Here is a 17934-nt window from a genome sequence, read left to right as displayed (position 1 = left end):
TCCCGTACATCTTGCCTGTGCAATGGAAACATTATAGGAATGCTGCATCTTGACGCAAGACTGCATGCTTACCCGTTCTGAGCTGTTCCCACAGCTCCCTCCCAATATACAAGGAAAACCCTTCCTACCATTCCAGCTGTGTCTGCCTTCAGGTAATCTTCTCCAGACCTCTGAGCTTCTTGCAGTCTGTTCCTGCTCCTTTACAGATATTCAGCTCAATACTACAAGACGCTGAGTGCTCCTGAGAAAAGCCAGTGGTTCTTCTTCACTCCCTTTCCCACTCGCCTGAGTGAGAGCTGAGGGCACTCTGCTCCTGTGGTATCTGACCACTTTTGTGAACTACTGTTTTCCTGGATTGTCTGAATCTGAAACACGTGACAGTGTGAATGACAAGTTCTATCCTCTACCTCTTGTCTCCAGGCTGTGGACTGCATTCATGAAAAGCTTTCATTGAAATCAACGCCTTGATGAAAATATGTGTCCAACTCATCACTTGATTTACAGTGCAGTTAAGAGCAGCAGCTAGCAGAGCTGAAGAGAACTGTGTCCCATTCAACCAAATACACAACACTGCTGGAGTCCCACTGATTGGCATTTGCCCACAGAGGCTATTGCACATACCACTCCAGGCTATTTGATACTTACCCAGGTGTTGGTGGATTTTACTTTTTGAAATAGACTTCATTTGATGCCAATTCAGAAGAAAATCTGCTGGAAAATACTAAGTTTCTGCTGCTTGATCACCAAAGAGTCTACTTGTAAAATATATATTGTATTTCGCTATTCCTTGTTACTTTACGCTCCTAAGTTTATTCAGTCTCTTTCATCTTTATCTTTCTCCTTCAGTTCTGTATAGATTTATGTCTCAGATGGACATAGTTAAAGATCCTGTATCTAACTACACTGAAACATAGGAGAAATTTAATATCCAGACAGGAACTTTGCATGCCTAGGTAACTTCTACAGCCAGCTATGGGAGAGGCCGCCTGTCCTCAGTATTGGGAACTGGCACTTGAAGTAGCCAATTAGTAATATGTCAAGATAGAGATTACCACACTGAGGACCTCCTGTCCCTAAAACCCAGCCAACCTGCACATATTTTGGACCACACTTATAGCCATTCATTACTTCCTATTCATTCATCCATCCACTCTTTACTGCGTCGACTCTTCATTTAGCACAAAAAAGAGGATAGCGATTAACACGGTACTTGGTACACTACAACAGATTACCTGGCTTTTGATTTGGATTTCAGATCAGAAGTAAGATGGGTTAAACTACAATCAATGAGTGGGATCTGGAATACAAACCTAAGGAAGCCTGAACCAAACCCTGCTGCTTGAGGTTTTCTGACTGATTAGTCTCTGCCTTAAAGTGAGAGCACCTGATACCCGTAGAGAAAAAATGGAGAAAGTCTCACCTACTTTCACTATGAGTAACATACCACAGTCGTTGTCACTTACTTCCTTCAAAGCAGTACTCTACAACATAGCCGTCTAACCCTGCCGCTCCGATGTGGTCCGGTGGCCTCCATTTCATCGTAACAGAGGTATCAGTCACGCTATCCACTGCCAGGAGAGTTGGTGGACTGGTAACAGCTGAAGCAAGCAGGCAGAGGGGAGAAGGCAGAAAACTGGGTTACAATTAAAAGTTTACATTTATGGTGTGCATTCCTCTAATTTAGCATCATAGGTGGCAAGCTAAACCCTGCCTAGCAGGTATTTCCAATCATCCCTGGCACATCTTTCCCAATTAGGACCAAACTAGGAGAAGCAGGTACCTCATCCCAGATCTGCTCACAGCCTAACCCAGAGTTAAATTCCTCCTGCTGAGGAGTGAGAAGGACAAAGAGAGGTGGAAGGTGGAGCAGAGAAGTTGTGAGTAACGTATTCTACAGCAGCAGGTAATTTCTGGCAGGAGGAGAGGGTGCTGTAGCAATTACAGCCACCTTCTTCCTCCTCCTCTGCATCGTGGGGGTGCCGCTGAGCAAGGTGGGAACCTTTGCTGGCCTACGGAACAAGACACCTTTCTTTTACGGGGACTTGTAGTTGTCACAATAGTTTGAAAGTCTGTTTCTTCCTATGAAAAGGCCACCAAATTAATCTGTCACTAGGTCAATGACAAGGCCCTCTAGCTGTTACATTAATATAAATCAATAAGATTATATAGAGAATAGTATAAAATATGACCTAGCCTAATCTGGATTGTCTGCAAAAGGACATTGAAAATATGTGATCCCTTTCTGGGAAAAAAGGCCCTGCTTCAGCTAAGGGAGATCCATGAGGCATAGAGTGAATTTAGGGACTATTCAAATATATCTTATCATATGATTTATTGCAATATTGGGCAAATTCACTTAATTTTTTTCCATAGATTTCTATTCACTTAATTTTTTTCCATAGATTTCTACCTTTATGATAGATTGTATACCTGTGATTTTTTTTTTTTTAAATGGAAACGTATGGATTATTTGTGAATACTTGTACCTTTTTAAATTGCAAGCTACTATGTATCAGCAAGCCTAAGTAGTGAAACATGAAATAAAGTCTCATTTTCATACAGTACAGCCTGCAAATAGTGATCTTTAGACTTCTGGTCACTTTTCCTGACCATTTTTGGTCAAAAGCCAATGCCTGACTGAACTTTTAGCAGGAGAAAGACACATAAAACAACCAAGACTATAATCCATCATCTTTATCAATTCTCTAAATTGCCGGTTTGGCTGCCAATAGTTTGAATATTGACTCAGGAGGTACCTATGATACACAAAAACGTGGAACTACTATTTCTGGTCCTTAAAACATATTGACCATAATATTGACCGTATCAGGCTCATCTATAGCATGTCACTGTTTTATTGTAGTGCACCGTTTTTCTGTCTATACATCCTTGTTTCTTGTTTATAAAAGACTACAAATCCTTCAGGGATAGATACATAATTTATGCAGCACCTAATAAAGACGGGTCCTGAGCAACACAAGTGCAATAAGAACTACAGTTGTGTAGTTAGATGACTGTAATAAAGTATTAGTGATAATTTTCTAAATGCTTGCCTATCCCTATGCTCTTGATTACTTACCTAAAGGAACAAAGGACTTTGAAGGCATACTTGGTTTGGAAATGCCTATTGCATTAACAGCAAATACACGGACCTCATAAGCAACTCCTTCAATCATCTTCTTTGGCTCAAAAGTTGTTTCTTTACACAGTTCAAAATTCAGCCTCATCCACCTGGAGCTTTGTTTCTTTTTCCTTTCAATGAAATATCCTATTGACAAAACAAATTTTAGTAAGTGGTGGCATAAAGCTCAATAGTGAGGGGTCTATTTTTTGACTGCCCAATGGCATTTTTTCTGGATGCTCCTCAATATCCCTTTCTCGCCTCAGAGTGCTTTAGGTGTTATTGTTAAATTTTTCCCATTTCAAGCTACCTGGCACCACTTTGGCTTTCATGGCCACGTACGAGCTTTTTTGGGGCTTCACTTACACCACCTCTGTATTTAGTTCAGAGTGAAAAGGGCCTGATTCTGCTGGCCTCTGAGCCCCTCTGACTTTCCTGTTAGTTCAGTGTATTAGAAGATGTTCCAATTTACTCAGTAAATTGTTTCTGAAATTCCTCCTAACACTCAAACAGGCTAACTGTCCAAAGTTTGGTATTATAAGAGGTTGTCTTTCAGGCAGGGAGACTGATAATGTGGCAACATACAAAATGAGAAATCACAAAGCATTAGAAAAACAGGTATCTGATAAAGTCGAAGACTGGGCAGGACATCCTTGCAACTGGATTATCCAACTCTCCAGGGCCTGAGCTAAACTCTGATCCTACGGTGTCCATTTTTGAGTGTTTGTTTCTTTTGTCTATGTTAGAGCATCACCACAAAAAAAAGGAAAGTATGTACCTAAGATGGGTGATCCACCATCATTTGCCGGAGGTTCCCAGGTCATAGTACACCAGTCTTCACCCACCTCAGTCACATTTGGTGCCTGAGGAGGATCAGGAACATCTGTTGTAAACAAAGTAAATATTATTTTAAAAAAAACCCCAAACCCCAAACTTTCTTCTTTTCACATAGGTTGAAATAAAAAATGTCAAATAAGAAATAAATCTGAATAGTTTTTGAAGTGCAACAGGAGTTCCTAATGAGGAGAGAGAGAGAAAGAAGGTCTCTCTGGATCCTGGCAGGTGGTTAGGAAGGGATAAATGCCAAACTTTTCAGCACAGTCAAGACACTTGAGAGGCACTTGAGGGCATGTGGTAAGACAGAGCCCACAGCCATATGGGGAACGGAGAACAGAGAGTGTTAAGGGCAGCCTGAGGCAGCTGCATAAGTTTGATCCCTGCAGCGTGAGGTGGCAGTGGGGTGATAATTAACTTCTACTTAAATCCCGTGCTAAGCTCCTGTGTCCTTCAGTAACAGTGGACCTTAGTATCCTTGCGTCTCAATTCCACACCTGAAAATGGGGACAAACAGGGAAATGAAAGTTTTCTGAGAATCTACCACAGTTTGGTAGCTAGGGAGGTCAGCATCTACGCAAGTGACCCTTCAGATACGGGAAGAAGAATTTGTCTCCTGTTGGGGTGCAGAAAAATAGGGTTCTTAAAGGAGTATTTATTGAAAAGGGCTGTGCTAAAAGACATGGCTCACGTGCACTGTTCCACATGACTTACCGACCACTTTAATGTTGATTAGAGCTGTGTCCTCTCCAGCCTCATTCTTTAACATTATTCTGAAAGGACCTGAATCTTCCCTCTCAGCTGCATCAATGACCAGACAGCTGCTGTCTGGGTATGTTTCTGCCCGTATTCTTCCACTGTCTGTGATCCACTAGGAATCAAAGTAAGCAGAGGGAAAAGTCACCTTTTCTGGATTTGAGAATAAAAATGCTCAAAAATGAAAATCCAAATGCAGTACAGGGCACCAGCAAAAATACTGAAGCAACTGTAAGAAAAAACATGCTAAAGCTCAGAATTTCAGTCACCTAATGATCACAAAAATGACAAAATAACTGAGGGACAAATAAATAACTTTAAAATATGGTAAGTGTTTGGTAATCAGTTCAGCCATTGCATCTCAAAGGAAGAGGCACTAGGCTTACTTGTCCTGTGAGCAAGAACATGCTTTTGTCAACATTACTTGTCATTAATTTGATGGAAAGACAGTAGTGGATTCTCCCATAAGTCAGGTCAAAATATAATTAGTTCAGTTGAAAGGTCAGAGTGATTAGAATGATCAGTAGTTTGTCCTCACAGATTGCTGGCACATATTTTGGAGTAAGAGCTCTCCTAGAATAATTCCCTATTTGGACAAGTTCACAGTGGTGATACTACAATTAATATTTGAAAAATAGTACTCAGAGATTTGACCAGATAGTTCTGACAAATCCAGTAATAATAACATGTTCCAGCTTCCATGTACCACAATAAAAATTTAAATGTGAAAAGTGGCTTTTTGGTATTACACAGCCAGGGACTGATCTGTGCAAAGTTTTGCATTAAGACACCAGATTCAAGACACCAATTGCCCAACCTATTGTTTCATTTGAGACTTGACACTCTATCAGAATTTATCATTCATTTTCCAAAACCAGACCATCCCATGTCTTCCTGTCAAAACCTGGCAGCCAGTCTGGGCGGTATGTACAGAAGAAGTAGCGATTTTGTAGATTTTCACTAGTTTTCTTCTGCATCTCGTATGTCCCTCTCCTTTACAATTTATTTATAGCAAACCCATATTTTTTTCCTTCGTTAATTTCAACCTTTCCTCAAAAAGACCCAAAAGATACTAAATAATATTTATCCATTTTACCCTTCATTTTTGAGCAAGGAGGCCTTTTCAGGTAAAATGCATCTTCTCCTTATTTTCTGCCATTAAAATCAATGTCTTCACATGGCTAAAGTTTATTTTTTGAAGGACAAGGCCCCTTGTTAAGCTAAAGAAACGTGTATAATGACAATGTACCTTGTCGCCTTTACTCCACATGACTTTTGGAGTTGGCTCGCCAGTGATGGGGATTTCAAGTCGTAGTTTGCTTCCTGCCACTACTGTCACAGTGTTACCTTCCCCAAGACCATCCAGGTGAAGTTTAGGAGGATCTGAAAAAAGGAGAGATTGTCCAGATTTGCCCTGTGGCTGCCACTCTGAGAGTTCAGTGACCTGGCACAGGTCTGCAACATAGAGAAATGTGCTCTATGCTTTGTATTTTCCTGGTATTTTTAGTCAACTGATTTTTTGTTCAGAAGAAAATTTGTGAAGAAAATTTCTTTTTAAGAAAATAGTTGTTTGATGAAAAATAAATCATGGCACCATAGAAATTTTGGAATAGTAAGACCAAACAAAAAAATCTATCTTCCTGAGACAGAATTATGTATATTCAAGTAACTTCTGAGAGAGATTTCCTCTAAGTGGCTCTTCAGAATTTCCATTGCAGGCTTTCTACAACACCTTTTACCACACTTCAGACATCACTGTTCTTACAGTTTAAAAGTTTTCTTAATCCAAATCCTTTTTCTGAAAATGAAATGGTCACTTTTATTGTACCCCATGTGCATGGAGAACAACTGATGAATATCCTCTTACAACTTTTTTAATGTATTGGAAATTATATTGCTGGGCATACTCCTGCAGTACCCTTTCCGTCTTCATTCTCCCTAAACCTTGCCAATACTTTTTTTTAACACAGATGTCCCACTTCTTTCAGCTTCAATTACAGAACAAACTTTCTAAAAGTTTGGTCATTCATATTGCTCACCTTTGGACTTCCAAGTTGCTGGTTGCAGTTAAAAGCCAGTGAGGTATTGTTGTGGGAAGAGTCAATGCCTTGTTTTATTTTTGTTTGAAAGACTGGTATCATTAACAAGCCTTATGTTTTGCTGAGTGAATAAAAGCTGGCCAGAAACATTTCGCTCTGTAGATATCATTTAACGTATTTAGGAAATAGGTAAATATGTACCTATTCTACTAATCTTTTACCAAACTATGTCACATTTTGCATTGTTAGCAAGCCAGTTCTTCAAAGAAGACAACACTGTATATCTGAAAATAGGGTAGCAACAGGTGTTTTACACATACTCTTAATAGTGGTTTAGGTTTGGGAATTCAACATCAAGAAGCCTTCCCTGGGAGCTCCCCCAAGCTTGTAAACTATAAGCAGATCCTGAGCACAGGCAAAGTGCGCTCTGACCAGCTCACTTGCACTTTGCCAAAGCAGCAGGTCTGTTTTCTCTGGTAGATGTCTGCTCAGAGGAAACAAACTGATTGTAATCAAGGGTATTTCACACTGCTTTTAATTTCCAAAGGTCAGAGAAAGAGATGTTATATATAAGTCATTGTGCCATATACTTACCCACAACATGTACTTTGCATGGAATATTAATATTATAGGCATCTGGTACAAACATGTATTCACCCTCATCATCAACAGCAGCGCTTGCTATAACAAATCTGTGGATTCTGTGAAAAATTGAAAAAGAAATCAATGTAAATTATTTTCGAAGTCTGCTTGAAGCTATAAGGAAAAATCCGTGAAAAGTTTAGGAGATCTGTGCAAGTGTGTAAAATTACTGACAAAAAATCCTTTGCTGGCTGCTTAGTGGTATTTTAGCTGATTAAATACTGTGTGATTTGTACAAAATATTATTGAGACAAACACCAAATAGTGTAACCAATTCTAATACTTTTTGTTTGAACACAGAAGTAGAAAAATACACAAGCATAATCTGTTTGACACAGGGATTCTGTGCTGCCGCCATTGGATTGTAGTTTAGTTGTTCAGGAAGAAATCTTTAGGTGATCCTATTGTTGGAATATTCTGACCATCTTTGTGACACGATCCAACCTGCTATTCATTTGCCAGAATGAAGAAATGGGTCGGTGAAGCATATTCTGCTCTTACTAGCTAACTGCGTCCTCCAGTATGATGATATTTTTGCTCTCCTATGACCTGGTGTGGCTAAGCTTTGTTCAAGGTAGGACTCACCTCTGGGCCCTTCCTGCTCCCCTTTCCCTCATCTCACCCTCTGGGCCTACATGGGTTGTGGGGAGCTCCTTCACCTTATGTCAAAGCAAGGGGTCATTGCACAGCTGGCACTTGTCCCTTACTGCGACTTAGCAAGCGTTATGGAGTCACTGCAAACATTTCATAGCCTGGTTAGGAGCATCTTCACAAGTGCGGTTCCCAGCTGTATGCTTGGTTTGCTAAGCTGAAGTGAAGGGGATGTAGGTAAAGGTAGGCCCTGGCTTTGTTTTGTTTTTGTTTTTTTTTTTAAACTGACAAACTTTCCATGAAAAAGGGCAGATTATAAATGCAAAGGGACCTGATATCTCTACATACTTTGCGTGGGCAGAGATACATGGTCTGAATTGACACAAACAGAAGCCATCAGAAAACAGACATTCAAAAGCTATATATTTTTAATAATGTCTAACAATTATTTTACTTTACTACTTAATATCCCATACTAACACCAACAGCAATGTCAAGAAAAATTAATAGCTTGAACTTAGATGGATCAAGGATTTGATTATTGTCCTCCACAGCCAAAAGACATGAGATGAAAGGGGGCAAGGAAACACGGCTTTTATGATGATAAAAGTAAATATGTTTGAGGGGCAGAGGTTAGGCTTGATTACTAGATAATTTTCAGTGAAGTAACCCACATACTGGTCTACAGTGTCATTCCATCAAAAGTCAAGTCAAGACGCAACAGGCTTACCTTCCTTTGTGATAAAGCTTTACACGGTCACTAGCTTCGATCAGTTGCCCATTTTTGTACCATTTCCCTTCCACGTTCTCAGATATCTCACACTTCAGGTGGATTTCCTGTCCAAGCCTCACAGTCTGGTCTTCTAGTGCAAGTGATATCTTCAGTGGTCTCACTTAGGAAAAAAAAAGCAGAGATTTTAATGCTAATATCAAACAATAGCTCATGATCCTGTCACAGAGCTGCTACTAGCCATCACAACAGTCTTCAAATCAGAAAAAAGTCTCCAGTAATAAAGTTCTCAAGTCGAAATACCAGTAATATGTACATGTAAGCCACATAAATTAACCTCTTTTCATGTAGTATGATGCCTTAGAAAGGGTGATCCAAAATACTGGATCTGGGGAAACTCCATGAATATTGCCAGTAGAAGAAGTAAGCCCAGGAGCATAATTTGAATGCTGTCCCCTCTCTGGTGTTTAGGAGCTGCAGGTAGGGTGTTTCTATCCCCCGGAGTCCAGTAAGAAACTTTCAAGAAGTGAAAGACCTGTGTCCCCAGACCTATGCACTAGAAGGGATTACAACCCATCTTTCCTGTGATTTAACAGTGATCTAACTGCTCTCATAGCTCTCCCAGCTGATCCAAGATAATTTGGAGATTTACCAAAGTATTTCATCACAAGTGGGGACTGTAGTTCTCAACGTGTTTTGTCAGGCTGGTAGCAAAGGCTGACTGGCCAGTAAGCTTAACTTCATATGCTACTTGTTCTCACGTTTGCTAAACTGCCTCAACTCACCCTATGAATACCCACAGATATTACTAGCTTTTGTAAAATTTGAGTCTGAGAACTGGCGCCCCAGTTCACTTCCACTTTCTGGAAGATTAGATGCTGTAGACCAGGCTGAACACACAGTACCATATGTATGCAGTAAATATCCCTGACTATAATCAGATGTAGGAAACAAAGAGTAATGGGAAAGGCAGTGTTTTATAGAAAGCTGGTTGGACAATCCTCAGAAGAAGTTGCATGAAAGGAAAGATGACGGAGCTCAATAGCCGTGGAAGATAATTTCCAACTTGATAATAGAACAGCATGAATTGGTTGTGCTTAGGTTGCCAATTTGTACAAAACAGTTAAAAGCTGTATGAGTATTCTGGAACAGCGTATGTTTATGCATAATGTATGATAACTTTAGAGGATGGGCACATACATTTCACAAAAAAACACAGGTGTTTTAAAAATATATTGCACAAACAATACTGAGGGAGCTACATAGTTGTGTGTTTGTGCCTATGAGTTCAGGTCAAATGACTGTGATGCCTGTTAACAGTATGCCTAGTTACAGAACTGCTTATTTTTTCCAACATATTTTTTTTCTGATTTTGGCTAAAAAGCCTTGGTTTGGCTTTCCTGTGAAAACCTGAAAGGATTAAAGAAAAGCAGACACTTCCCTCGAAAATTTCACTTTGTTGACCTGTTATATCTTTGGATGGATAGCTTTGTTTTCCATCTTAACAGAGTGACAGAAAGTTTTCAAGCGGGACTAGTTCATTGCCTATTACTGCAAACAGCATCTAAAGGCAAGTCACTGTTCTGGAGATTTGCAGCAAAGAAATTGGTATGGAAATTAAGTCTCCCTTTAAACCCCCAGGAAAAGGCAAGCAAATTATTTCTTTCTGTAAGCTAGTAGACTCTGACATAAGAATTCAAGAGGAAGGTGGATGATACTTACAATCAACCGAAAGTTTAGCTTCTGATTGGCCTCCAGTTGTCATTACTGAGTAAGTTGCATTGTCATTTTTTGCAGCTTCCTCTATGATCAAAGTGTGCTTTTTACCCTCAACCTTGATTCGATACCGAGATTTAGGTTCATTGGTAAGTTCAACACCATTCTTAAACCTAATGGAAAACAAAGAATCATTATTTTTCCTATAGAATTCCTGTGCAAATAAGACTCCCATAGACCTTTCCCATAGAAACTTCCAAAGAAGACTTTATAAGACTTAAGGCACAAGAAAAGGTTAAACAAACTCATCCATGAATGTGTAAGGATATTTTTGCTGTTGCTACATTTTTGAATAATGTTTTCTTGAGATTTTCTTAACAATTTTCAGGTTCACTGGTATAGAAAAAGCTGTCCACGTTTTTGCCTACAGTTAAAATATTCTGAGTTTTATTCTCAAGGAAAACAGTATCTGTTCAAAGTGTGGCTTACCATTTCACATTTGCATCATCCTCAGACACTTCACAGCTCAGTTCTACTCGTTCACCAACGTAGGTACTGGTATCCTCCAGGCCTTTGGTCACCAAAATTGGAGGATCTTTGTAAAGAGAAAATTACAGATTTACATTCTGAGAGAGAAAACGAAGTGAAACAGGTTTTCAAAATCATGCTATTGAAGATGATAGTACTTTAAAATTGTAATATCAGTTTTAGTGCAGCTTTTTCTGCCTTAAAGCAGAAAAGCGATTGCTCATTAAGATGCTGGTAAGAAATGTGCTAAATAAAAATATAACATTTGTTCAGATTAATACCTGCCCTGTGTCCCATTTTATTGACAGTTTGTCCAGGCAGATCGACATGAGAAGCTGACATTCCCCTCTTGCCTCCCACAGATCCCTCTCATAAAGCTGCATTTTCATTAGGTCTTATAGCCCGTTATGCACAATAAGATGACCTGATGACATAACGTGGTGCCCTTATTGGTTTAACCCATTTCTGCTGTCAAAACTCAAGTTTATTTAATAGTAAGAGATTGTACGAGTTATCCTATGATATTTATAGGGGCAGTGGGCTCCATTATTTTAAATAGCTTTCTGAAATATTTGATGATTTTTTTCTTTCAATGTAAGTTTTGTTTTTCCGTTTGTTTTGTTGCGCATGTGTGAGTAATGCCATGAATATTATCAGTAAGACTATCAACACTGTGAGAGCAAAAAGGGTGAAGAAATGGCCACCCATTCATAGCTTTTGATAGAGTCTTCCGTTAAATCTGTGCAGATGGAATGAAAACTAACTGCTAGAAATCCTGATCTGAGGGTACTTGAAACAGATCTGTTGGCCCAAGAGTACCGGGGTCATCAGGTACCTAAGGGTAGTGTTAGGGAAAGCCAACGCTATGACAGATGAGTCTCCAAAATGGTTTTAAAACTATGAACGGGACTACAGCCCCACTAGATCCCAATACACAGTATGAAATCAAACGTATCCCCATTTCAGGGTTTTCACTAAATTGCTAAATACAGGATGAGGAAAAAAATGGTCAGGGATCACAGAAATACAGGGTGATCCTAAGGGCTACTAATACAAATTCAAAAATATACTGAACCAGATATTCTCTGTTAATTTCTGTTGCAGCCAAAGAAGCCATACCAATCTACAGCAGGTGAAATAGGAGCAAGCTGACGTAGTTACCTCTCACAAACAGTTCTGTGGAGCATTTCTCATCACCAGCTGTTACGTAATAGCGAGCATCGTCTGTCATCGTACAATTATTGATGAATAAAATTCGCTGGTTACCTTTGTGCTCAAAAATGTATCTGTTTGAACAGGAATGCAGCAAAGATACATTAGCAAAACTGCTGGACCTCTTTTGTTTTATGTAGAAAGTGCTTTAGGGATTATTAGAGGTGAAAAACCTGTTTTTTTACATAGAACTGGAAAAATTGTCCTGGGAAGCAATTTCCAAGATTCAACAGAACTGTCATAGACTTTTTACCAAAAAGAGCTATGGTGTAGAGTGACAACGAGCATCTTACGACTTGTTCCAAAATCCCTAGCTTGGGTGATATGAAAAGATAAAAAAAATGAGCAGACTCTGAAGGATGGCAATTAAAATGGATTCTGAAACTCTAGATGAGTAAAGATGAAAATAACCAGTAATAGGACACCATCCTCATTCCAACACTCTTAACATTTTTGTGAAGTATAATAATAGCCGAAGTTAAGAAGTTAATATTATTGGTAGGCCAGATGGCACAAGAGATCAGTAATGGGATATGGGGTTTTGGTAATGGGATATGGAGCCTTTCACCTTTATGTCACCAGTTTAGATCTGCTCCAGGTTTGTAATGACCAAAGCTCATTAGCATCTGACAGCTGCTTCAGTAGCCTGGAAGAAATGCACTGGAGCATTCAGTCCAGGTCCTTCTACTGGAGAGGTGTCCATATAGCTGGCTGCGGAACAGTTCTGAACTGCTCATGGCAGATATAGGGGCTAAAGAAAAGGTACCGTCTTTATTATGCATTTTTTTGTCAACTAGGAATATTAATTGAAATCCTTCATTGACTCTTGCAGCAACAGAATGAAGGAAATCTGCCCCTTCTCTGTAAGAGAGTTTTGCTAATTTTTTTTTCACAGGGCAGAGGAGAAAGTTGCTAGGGTATTGTGCTGCTGAGGAACATTTGAGGAACTTTACATCGTTGTGCATTACTGATTGCACATCGTCATTCCTAGCTGTGTCTGACTGTGGAATGGGATTTTCTGCACCAGGTTGTAAGAGCTGGTTGTGCCCATACTAGGGACTGGGCTCAACTTCCAGCCATTGCTCTACCTGTACTCAAGTGTCTGCACCTGAAAAGCCACTTCTTCTAGATAAAACCAGAGAATAAACCAGTATGCAGGTGATAGAGATGATGAAGCAGCTCGGGGTACACTAGACCTGTTGCACACAACTGAAGTCACTTTGAGCTAATGCAGGTTGTTGACTTCAGTGTGAGCATTAACTGGGTAGGGGGAGGTGAGACAAACCTTGCTCCCCTTTCCTCGGGTGGTTTATGAGCCAGGTGGGTAAGTATGTGATGTTAAACATCTCTCCTCTTTGCACCCAATTACTGTAGAAAGATTCTGACCTCCTTCAGACATAGGACTGAGGACAAGTGATTTATTTACTCACAGTGCTTCCCAATTTTTTACAAACTACCAAGTAGGAAATGGCTCCATATTTGATTGAGGAACTTTAATTCTTTTCTCTTGAGGCAAAGGAGCCAATCTGCATTAACATTTAACATACAGTGGACTTTTCTGGGTTATGAGCTATATAGCATCATTTGCATACTTTTCACATATAATGAAAATCAGAAATAAAGTTGGTGCAACCTGAGCAAAGAGATAGATCTATGCAACACACTCGTCAGGGAAGTACATGGGTACCCATTTTTTTTGCTTACATACAATAAAACCACTTACTTTGCACTTGGTCGTATTTCTTGGCCATTTTTATACCACTTGAGTTCCACCGTTGGATCTGCTAGCTCCACCATGAACCTTACTTTACCTCCTTTGTCCACCTGATATGCAGGATCAAGACCTTTGGCAAAAGCTGTTGTGGAAGCCAAGTGTTATTATAAAAGAAGATCAGAAAACAAGAATATGAATGCTGAAATGACATTGCATAAACCTCACCAAAGCTGTCAGAATACATGCACATGGTGTTACGCATCAATCTATATTCTTAGGCTAGTCCACATGAATCAGTTTATTTTCTAGAAACATTAGAGTAAGTGCAAACCTATGCAGATCTGATTATCCTGACGAAGTTCAAGCTAGTATCTCTTCATGACTTTGCAGTGTGACTGTATTCTGAATGGGACTGGGTAGATGTAGCTTTTACAGCTTGCTGAGAAGTCAGAATAAAATGGTATACAGCTGGTGCCATGGAATCATTTACGATGGATCTGTTACAAGGGACTTCTCTATTAGCACTGCCATGCACGTTAACAGGGAATTTTAAGCTGAAATTCCTACTGAGCTTCCCACTATCAGAATAAACACATTGGTTTATCTAAAAGCCAAATTAACTTTCCTGATTCTTTTGGTAGGTTGCAAGGTGTACATTGCAGTTCCACTTGTGAATGTTACAGCTGCAAAACATTTGCAAAAATATTTGAAACCAGGCAAAAGTTCTCAGTCTGTGAATCCTAATGGGGCTTTTCAAAAAGGTTCTTTGAGATGTGCAAATGTAGGCCAAGTTGTTCTGGGCAAGGTAAGGCCAGATGCAACTCAAACATTTCAAAACACTTTAAGATCAACATTTAGATATTGCCAGCCACAAAAGTCAGACCCAGGGGAGCAGATATCTGTGTCTCAAAAATAAATAAATAAATGGTGCCTCAAACAAATTGCCCACGGCTAAGTAATCAATTTCTGCTAAGGTTTATATCATGCATATGTCTGCTTGCAGAAGACCGGATATATCGACATAACAGGAGTAGAGTTATTAAGTCTGAAAAGGATTTTTTATGTATCTTGTTGCAGTGTAGAAGTTTCCAATTTATAATAAAGGTGGTGTGAGGGGAAGAACACCCTACTCTCATCCTGTCACTATGATAGACATTTTCCCCAACATCTAGAGCCCCTCCTGTAGGGAAAACCCTGTCCACTGAAAAATCCTGATATGGCTGGAAGCTCCATCCTACTCAACAGCAAACTGGGGAGAGGCACCAGACAGACTGGTCCCAGGAACTAAGAGATGCCCCTTTCCCAGTAAAATATTGAGGCACTCCCATGTGATGCACTGGGTAGGGAGCAGCTCTTCCTGCCAGCCGCACAATTCCTGCCCCAGCTTCCAGCCCTGCTCTGGACTCCTGGGGGAAAATGAGGAGTTTCCCTGGGCTTCGACCACTTGAGAGCTCCACTGGTTACAGAAACTGCCCCAGTGGCTCAGCCAAAGCCCACCGACTTCATTTCTCCCTCCCTCAACTGTGGCCAGAATCAGATATACCAGCAAATGAAAAATATAAATAAAAATTAATGTGTAGGAACATAACACACGTTATGATGTGAGGTAATGGATGAGGAGAGAGGGTATATCAGGCAGCTGGATTACAGCTGGATTTGTGGAGGATTTCACCTACACAAAAGGGACTCCTCCAGGAAACCAGTGGAACAGCAGGTGTATACATTGCATCCAGGTCTGAAATGCTCTCCATGAACAAGCAAATGCCACAAGAGTATAATGGATAGTGTGTTGTATTTATATGCGTGTCTGTGTGTGTATACGTATTATGCGACATATATTTTATATTCGCAAATATATACACATAAGATAAACACATATCTATATTTATGTATGTATTACACCACTAGTACTATTCAGTAGGGTAGATGGGGAAAGACAGGCCTGAACGTCCTCACCCAACGCAGGGTGGAGGGTTTTTAGTACACGTGGGATTTCAGAGGAGTGTCAGATAAAGTGCAAAATGAAATTATGAAGAGCAAACAATGTGTTTGGAGTGAGTCTATTTCAGAGCAGAAGATATTAATGATAACACAAGGTCTAATTTCCATACTGTTTGATCAGGTAACACCCTTCCACACAACTGGGGGACTTTGTTCCAGTTGCAACTACTGTTTGGCCAAGAGGGGGGGATGCTTTTGGTAAGCACGGAATAGGTTAGAGTGTTTACGCTAACCACAGTGGACCAAAGCCTTCTTCCAATTAATTCCTTGCAGTAATAAGGCTTGACTTGTAGCGTGCAAGTCCCCTTACATGGAAATAAAGCAAGTTTGGGTTTTTTAAGGTGGATGTTCATGTTTGAGCTGCTGAACATAAGAATAGTCTGCCTTATCCATACCTGCACTCTTCTTCACTTCCCTGCGCATGCGCTTCAGACGCTTTAACATGCCTCTCAGATCAGTGATACCATACTGAAAAGCAATCTTCTCGTATTCACTGGGATTCGCGTTCTTCAGGAGCTCCCACACATCTACCTCAGGTTCTTCCTCTTGCTGTTTAATCTCCCTAACAGTAGCAAAATAAAATTATGGGAGAAGAGTTAGCGAGGCTTTATCACACTATAAAAAAGGTGAAGCTGAATCTATGGTGAGGTTAGAAATGTTTTGATCAAAATTTGAAGGCAACCATCATATTATTTTATGTCAGTCAGTGCAAGTGGAATAGCTCAGAATGACATTCACACCTTACTTTACACTACTTCAGGCAGAATTTGGATATAAGTCTTAATATGGCCTTTTCTGATGTAATCAGTTATGAGAGTTTTTACATCACTTCATTATTTAAAAGAAAAAATACAATTTGAAAATGTAGTACTACAATAGCATATGGGCTAATCCCACTTAAATCAATTTTATGTGTTGTAACTTGAGTGGAATCAGTTACAATTTATGATGGCACCACTGAGATCTGACTAATGCATATATTTCATAATTATATAAAAATGCTTTCAAACCCTGAGTCCCTGTAACTGCTACTAGGGGTGACCAATGAAAGGACATTGAAATCCAAGGGAATCTGGGTCTGTTTATAGTTACACCAGTGCTTCTCAGAGTTACTTAAAGTTGGCATATGGATAGGAACTGGAGGTTTCCACACCAGCTTGGACTTGCAAGATGGATCTGTTGGCTTCCATGTTTATCTCAGTCTTAAGAGCAGGAAGTGTTTTCAGAGGCCTGTGTGAATAGCATCACCTTTATACAGAAGTTTCAATTACTATCTGCAACTTCGGGCTAAGACAACCAATAAAAAGAAGTATAATTATTTTCACAATGGCAGCCATGAAATGAGAGAACAATGGAAGCATCCTAAACAAAACGATAATTTTTTATATTGATAGCTCAGCTCAAAAAAGTCAACTGCTAGAACAATCCGGGAATTGGAGCAGAAATCTAGACATTTTTTCCTGCACATTCAGGAGGATCAGACCAGGGTCATTCTAATTTGATCTAGTTAGTCTTACAAAATCAGTACTTTTGAGAAGAGAGTGAGAAAATAAACATTTGAGAAATAAAAAAAGACTGAGCTTTGGAGTGAGACACTGTTAGAGCTGAGCTCTATTAAGTCTGATAGAGAATCTTCTTTAACATATGCAGAAATAGCACTGGGAGTCCCTGAGAATCTCTGCATGGTTGTTGGATGAGGAACTATGGAAAACTACTTTGCTTTTTAATCCATGAGGTTTATTAATTTTCATATGCCAGTGTTATTTCAAAAAGAAAAGAACTTCTCACTGAGGAATCTTTGAAATACTTACATTGTTATCTTAGAATTATTGTTAGACAATCTCAGGTATGAAATTTTATGTTTCATTCCTTTTACTTTTATCTGTGCTCATGCTTTGGGGAGGCTGACTATGTACAGCGAACACTGGCGTTTCAGTGAGATTCCTTCTGCATGGTGGCAAGTCGAGATCAGCTTGCAAATAAATGTAAAAGCTGACACACCCCATGGGGTGGCATTCTCCTCTCCCAGGGCTGGCCGCTTGCCATGTAA

General features: G+C 39.7%; 1 protein-coding gene across 11 annotated transcripts in view; it reads right to left on the bottom strand.

Moving 5' to 3' along the window:
• The window catches only part of MYBPC1 (myosin binding protein C1), an 80664-nt gene that overhangs the window by 20826 nt on the left and 41904 nt on the right, over positions 1-17934 (bottom strand). For 10 of the 11 annotated variants that reach the window (XM_052790395.1, XM_052790397.1, XM_052790394.1 and 7 more), the window contains 12 exons: positions 16280-16446; positions 13893-14025; positions 12119-12243; positions 10919-11024; positions 10436-10602; positions 8714-8876; positions 7345-7451; positions 5961-6094; positions 4670-4826; positions 3900-4004; positions 3080-3268; positions 1464-1598 (listed from right to left, as the gene is read on the bottom strand). In XM_052790395.1, the coding sequence (XP_052646355.1) occupies positions 1464-1598; positions 3080-3268; positions 3900-4004; positions 4670-4826; positions 5961-6094; positions 7345-7451; positions 8714-8876; positions 10436-10602; positions 10919-11024; positions 12119-12243; positions 13893-14025; positions 16280-16446 (1688 nt within the window). Of the gene's footprint in view, positions 1-1310; positions 1385-1459; positions 1599-3079; positions 3269-3899; positions 4005-4669; positions 4827-5960; positions 6095-7344; positions 7452-8713; positions 8877-10435; positions 10603-10918; positions 11025-12118; positions 12244-13892; positions 14026-16279; positions 16447-17934 lie in introns of all 11 variants that reach the window. The other variant, XM_052790405.1, reaches the window with a different exon arrangement.

Source organism: Harpia harpyja, chromosome 6 (genome assembly GCF_026419915.1).
Source record: "Harpia harpyja isolate bHarHar1 chromosome 6, bHarHar1 primary haplotype, whole genome shotgun sequence".
NCBI lineage: Eukaryota > Metazoa > Chordata > Aves > Accipitriformes > Accipitridae > Harpia > Harpia harpyja.
Note: the sequence above shows the minus strand (reverse complement) of the source record. Positions and strands in the feature narration are given on the sequence as shown.